The sequence below is a fragment of the Pteropus medius genome, unplaced genomic scaffold, assembly GCF_902729225.1.
Source record: "Pteropus medius unplaced genomic scaffold, Ma_sr-lr_union100, whole genome shotgun sequence".
Classification (NCBI taxonomy): domain Eukaryota; kingdom Metazoa; phylum Chordata; class Mammalia; order Chiroptera; family Pteropodidae; genus Pteropus; species Pteropus medius.
Genome location: NW_024352784.1, coordinates 1,726,635 through 1,733,228, shown reverse-complemented (window position 1 = coordinate 1,733,228; position 6,594 = coordinate 1,726,635). Strand labels below are relative to the sequence as shown.

Here is a 6,594-nt window from a genome sequence, read left to right as displayed (position 1 = left end):
AAGTCTGGGTGAGGATCCCCTTTGCTATGCCTCTAGTTTCAGTCACAAAGATTTGGAACGGCTTGTCTAAAGTAGGCAGAGCCAAAGCAGGGGCTGTGGTCAAGGCTGTTTTTAGGGCCTCAAAGGACTCTTTCTCTGCTTTCCCCCAGTGCAAGTCCTCAGACTTTCCCCCAGTGCCGGCATACAGGGGCTTGGCTAACTGCAAACCCTGGGATCCAGAGCCTGCAGTAGCCTACGGCCCCGAGAAACTCTCGGACCTGCCGCTTGGTGGTGGGTTGGGGTATTTTTAAAATGGCCTCAATTCTGCTTGATGACAGAGTCCGGTGGCCTCCTTGCAGCTTATATCCTAAATACGTTGCCTGGGAAGTGCAGAGTGGAGCTTTCTTAGCGGACATCCGGTATCCCTTAACCTCTAATTCTTGTAATAAATCTTAAGTGGCCCGCTTACATTCTACATCTGTTGTAGCAGCTAAGAGTAAATCATCTACATATTGTAAAAGAACAGTCTCTGGATGTCTCTGATGAAAGTCAACAAGGTCCCGGCTCAGAGCCTCCTCAAACAATGTGGGTGAGTTCTTAAATCCCTGCGGCAGTCTAGTCCAAGTCAATTGTCCTGAATACAGTTTATCAGGGCCCTCCCATTCAAATGCAAATAGTGGTTGACTTGCCTTTGCTAGGGGAAGAGTGAAGAAAGCGTCCTTTAAATCAAGGACGGTGTATACCTGGTGGCTAGGCGGCAGTTGGCTGAGGAGGGTGTAGGGGTTGGGAACGATGGGATGTATAGTTTCAACACGCTTATTTACTTCTCTGAGGTCCTGTACTGGCCTGTAGTCTTGAGTACCTGGTTTCTGAACTGGAAGCAGCGGGGTATTCCAAGGTGAATGGCAGGGGACTAAGATCGCTTCGTTTAAGAGCCTTCAAATATGCGATACCGGACTTAGCACAACAATAGGAGGCTGATGGGTTGCTAATCAAAGGGCGGTGCTGTAGCAGCAAGAAATCTTGTAAAAAGAAGAGTTAATAAACTGAAAATCACAAAAATCACAAGAGATATTCAGAGACCAGAGCGATCAGACAATCAGACAAACTTGACGGAAGACCAAGGCAATAGGAGGCCAACAGTACATTCGACCGGTCCGGACTAACATACACAATACAGACAGACAAAACAGACTACAGGCAACACAAAAACGCTAGCATATCAGAAACTGAAACTGAAACAGGCTCAGGGTCAGGATCTGGACGTGGTCGTGCCCCGCCGGGAGCAACCAGGGCCGTGGGTCTTAGGGAATACTTCCCTTCTCCTTCTGGGGAGGATCTCGCTGGGGCCTCCAAATGTTATGGGGTGAATGATTCTGAGACCCACGGAGCCAATTGAGATTAATTATGAGCCTTTATTAGCCGGCCGGCGACTGACTCTCTACCACGCAGGGTTAGAGGAGATCAGCCCCGAGCTTCTAGAGGAGGCAGCTTATAAAGCCTCCTACTACATCCTTAAATAAGGAGATTACAAGAAGCCATTAACGTTTTGTACAAAGATAAATGTATCTGGGGAACTCTCAGATCAAACAGGGCCTAGTAGACAGTTTTATTATTTTCACCTTGGAATGTTGCACTTCTCCTGGGGCTGGCGCCTGGAGATATCACCTCCCTGTGACTGAGTTACTACTTGCACCTGGAGATACTGCCTCCCTGAAACTGGAGAATTCCCACTTTTACAATAAAAGTGAAAACTATATATTGGAAAGGATGTTTTAAATAAATAGGCAGTCTTTTGTCACTTCTGATTACTATTCCATTGTCATATAAATGTATACTATTAATTCTCAAATTAATAAATAGAATATAAATTTATGATGAAAATGGCAAACATATATTGTGTTCATAAGGCTGGTAAAGCAAGCTGGGTGAAAGTGGAACCTTAGAATACATTTTAAGTTATATAAAAACCCCAACCTAAATCCTAATCCAACAAATGTGCAAGACTGATTCTTCAATCTTAATAAATATTTGAGAGATAACATTGTAAATAATTAATATATGTGTGATTCTGTTACCAGAGAGTGAGGATCCTCTCCCGGCACATTGTCCAGGTTCTTGATGTCTTGAATAAAGAATTGAGCAAGACACTGAAATATAGTAGAAAAGAAAAGTTTTATTAGAAGGGAAAGTACACTTCCAGACTTAGAAGCGGACCTGAGCAAGAGAAGTGTGGCTCAAAAGGCCTGATAACAAAGCCTTGGGAGTTTTTATTCCTATTTGCTGTGGGTGGTTACTTTTCTTAGAGGAATGGGCTTCCTTGATTGACAATTAAGATTGACAGGACTCAGAGATTCATCATTTTGCTTTCTGCGCATCTTTGTTCCCAGAATTAAGTCTGTTATAGTGATATTTATGAATTTCCGAGCATATACATCGTATTATAAAGATGGCATAATGAGACTCAGGTGAGTTGAAGTTCCTTGTGTCTTCACTGAGCAGGTGTGAGTGGCTGGCTTAAATTGGTACCTAGTTCTCTGCTTATTTGTTTCTTTGTGTGAGTTAAAAAAAATGCTTTTGGCTTGCTTAATTGTGGGCGGTTTAGGGCGGACCCCTTCTAGGATAGGATGACCTCAGTGTCTCAGACCCAAAACCCCCCAACTAACTTTCCTGCCTAGCTCTTTTCTGAGTTATGAACTCCCTTATTATTAGTATGGATGTTGAGCGGGGAAGTCTCTTCTTCCATATCTGCTTCCTGCTGAGAATGGCAGTAGTCCCTGCCTACAGGGGTTTCATAGAGCTCTTTCCCTTTCTGCATCCAGTCAGAGTGGGGTCTTGGGTTTCCTGCTGAAGTGCCACCTCAGTCCCTAGACAAGGAAAAGAAGATATATTATTTAAATCATATATCTATTAATTTCTATTATTGATTTGCCTGTTAAGTGAGTAAAGGGAAACAAGCTTGGTTAATATATCTCTTAAAGAGTAAAAAAGACCTTTGGCCTAAAGTCCCCTCCCCTCTCAGACTCTAAGGGCCCTGTCTGGCCTAACACCATTTCTGCTAACAATGGGCTGATGACCCTTATCAATAGCCGGAGGATCTGAGTTGCCAGTTTTCAAGGCAATTATCAGGATTTGAGGAAGAGGGCCTTTTTCCCTAAGAAAGGACAAGAACTTAACTAGGTTTACTAAAAAGATTAAGAATTTTACAAGTGATGTTCCATCTCAATTTTTTATTGTTTCATTCTGCTTGTTTTATGTCATTTACTGATCAGGTTTTCATTGTGATTAAGCATTTCTGTCAGCTGTTAGGGAAACTGACACAGTTTTTCTAAAGCCAGATTTCTTATCTGTTGGCTCTTCACACAATATACAATGGGATTCATCAATGGAGGTACCAGAAGGAAAACATCAGCCATGAGGACCGTAATGATTGGTGAACTGTGTTTGGCAAACCGGTGGATGAAAGCTAGGGAGATGATGGGAACATAGAAGATGAGCACGGCACAGATGTGGGAGACACATGTATTGAGGACCTTGAGTCTTTCCCTCTGGGATGCTATGTTCAATACTGCTTTCAGAATCAGCATGTAGGACATGAAAATAAATGTCAAGTCTGCGATGCCTGTGAGAGCCACAAATAAGCCATAGATGACATTGACCTTGTTGTTAGAGCACGACAGCTTCATGACATCCTGATGGAGGCAGTAGGAATGGGAAAGGAGGTATTCCTTACAGTATCTTAGATGTTTTAGTGTGAAAGGGAAAGGGAGGATCAACAAAACATTTTTGAGAGAAAAAGCAAGCCCGATTTTGGTGACTCTGGAACTGGTCAGAATGGAGGTGTATCTCAGAGGATTGCAAATGGCAATAAAACGATCAAAAGACATAATGAGAAGTGCTGATGACTCCATAGCTGAGAATCCATGAATGAAAAATTCCTGGGCAATACAGGCATCTGAGGAAATTCCTGGAGCATTGAATAAGAATACTCTTAGCATGGTAGGGAGCGAGGAGAGGGACAATCCCAGGTCAGAGACAGCCAACATGGAGAGAAAATAGTACATGGGTTCATGCAGAGAAGGCTCTGTTTTTATGAAAAATAGGATGGCACAGTTCCCCAAGATGGCGACAAGGTACACGAGGCAAATAGGGATAGAAACCCAAATGTTGGCAGGATCCATCCCTGGGATCCCAATCAAGAAGAAGGTAGAAATTTCAATTTCAGAGGTATTGAAGGTGGGCATGCCAGGTATCTGAGGGAAGCAAGATGAGAGGCTCAGGAGAGTCTTCTTGCAGCGGCCCGAATAGATTTGCTCAAACGCCAGATTATCTTATTGCAATCATTGAGGTCTTGTGAATCCAAGTGATATATACATAATTCTTAGATACAAACCTAAATGGAAAGAAATAGGTACAAAAGTAGACATCAATATCCAACTAAAAACAAAAACTGAGAGAAAAGGAAAACAAATTGACATCAAAACGGAATCTTACAACAGATATGGATTAGAGCAGATATAAGTTCTATGAGGACTGATTGGTCAACTTAAATAACTGCATAGGGGCTTATTTTCCAATTCAAGAACTTGAGACTTTATTATGTAAATACTACAATCAATGTACTATTAAGAATTTATTTAAAATTTCAATGAATTTACATAAAATTCAGAGATAAGTATTTATACAATGTTCTCTAATGTAAACATGGATTTTATTTCCTTTCCCCAAATCTTCTTTTATGTATTTCAAAAGTATGGTTATTTTCTCCATAGTGGATTTTTTATCTTTTATCAATTATTTTCAGAATCCTTATGACTTTGTTGCTATTATTTAGAGAATCATTTATTCTCCATTATTTTTCTATTTTTTTTTAATGATTACTAGTTGTATAGGGAGGTAATACAGTTTTTTGTTGTAGAAGCCTATTGAGTCCATGCTTGTCATTCTCTTTTGGCTATTCCCTTCCAACCATAGATCCCTGAGGGCTTCTGCATCTTCTTTTGTCTCCTAAACCCCTTATACACCTCTAATCTTTTAATAAACACTCCTCGGTCGACTTTTCATGTACATCTATCTTTTTTTTTTTTTTGCTGGCTGGCACATGGTCTTTCATCCCTTTTAGTAAAAATTTCTTCCCCTCTTCTAGTCTTTAGGATGTTCTTTTTATCACTGATGTTCTGCAGTTCAACATGTAGTACGCAAGTGGGGATTTATAATTAATTTATTTTGCTTGGCACTTAGCGTTTTCAACCTGAAAATTTATGTATTTCTTCATTTTTGACTATCTCTGCGATTATAACTTTCAACATGGTTTATTCAGCATTATATCTAGCTGAAAAATGTTGAACCCTCTCATTCTAACTTTCTAGTTAGATGGCTTCATATTTTCAAACTCTTCATTTATTTTTGTTGTATTTTGGTGCATCTTTAATACTACCTTCTTATTTACTAATTCTGTCTTTATTTGTGTCTGGTCTCAAATATATTCCAACTTTTGAGTTTTATTTCAATTACTCTATTTTTCTTTCTAATGAAAGTTATTTTAATAACTTTTGATTTCAGTTTATACCTGTCAATCCCCTATAATTTTTCATTAATTTTATTGTTACTATTCTGCATTTATTTTTTGAAGATCTTAAGCATGCCTACTTTGAAATTCATTTTAAGTTGCTTTAGTTTTTCTTTTCTCACGAGTATATATTCTCATTACTGAAATTATAGTTTCTTTCTCAGTGTTAGGCTTCATATATGTTTTGAAATTTTACTTGTACTCTCATCTTGAGTGGAAATTTCCTTGTTTGCTTGATAATTTATTTTGTTCATGCCCCACGGTTACATGTGGTAGTTGGCTCTTCCTCATTTCCTGAAGGTTGTCAATTGTATTAAATGTTTTTATAATAGTTAATAGATCTTGTTTCAAAGGAAAATTGAGTACAATTTTGTCTATTTTTCATCCATTACCTTAAGTCTAGCTTGTTATAGGTAGCAGACTTGGGCTATGACAATAGCTATTTCTACCCTTCATGTGGATTAAGCGCCTCATGTCTCAAGCAGGGTACTTTAGACTGGTTACTTGTCAAACATAGGACACTATCATGCTGAGTCCCCAGAGGTGCTGGGCTACCAATCAACAGTGTATCTCCAGATCAGGAGCCAAGTGGGTTTGTGGATTCAACTTCAACACATAATTACGTGTTTCTATACATTGTATCTCATCATATCTATTTATCTGTCTCTCTATCAATCATGTGTTTTCTAGCTATTTTTTTATATCTAAGGATCATGGCAATATTTTTTTAGCATTTTTATATTGTATCTATTATTGCTATTTTATTTTATATCTATTATTGTATCTATTATTATTTAATGTGGAGTGGATTGATACATCTGATTCTACTCACTGCACCATTTTAAATAAAATCCATTAAAATTTAAATACAATTTTAGAAATATAACCCATTAAAGCTTATGTTCAAGAAAAATTGATTTGGTTGAGAATTATTTGATACTGTGACCTTTGTAAAATAACAAATTAATGTACTAATTTATTAATACACCAGAGCTAATTGCATGTTTCATCATCAATCCTTTTCATGAAGACTTTGATAATATCTT

The 6,594-nt window shown here is 38.6% G+C and overlaps 1 protein-coding gene across 1 annotated transcript; it reads right to left on the bottom strand.

Annotated features, from left to right (window-relative positions):
* Positions 1 to 3,284: 3,284 nt before the first annotated feature.
* Positions 3,285 to 4,223, bottom strand: LOC120590502 (olfactory receptor 51A4-like). Its single transcript, XM_039848306.1, has one exon. It carries the CDS (start codon positions 4,221 to 4,223, stop codon positions 3,285 to 3,287), a length of 939 nt encoding a protein of 312 aa, XP_039704240.1.
* Positions 4,224 to 6,594: the final 2,371 nt, after the last annotated feature.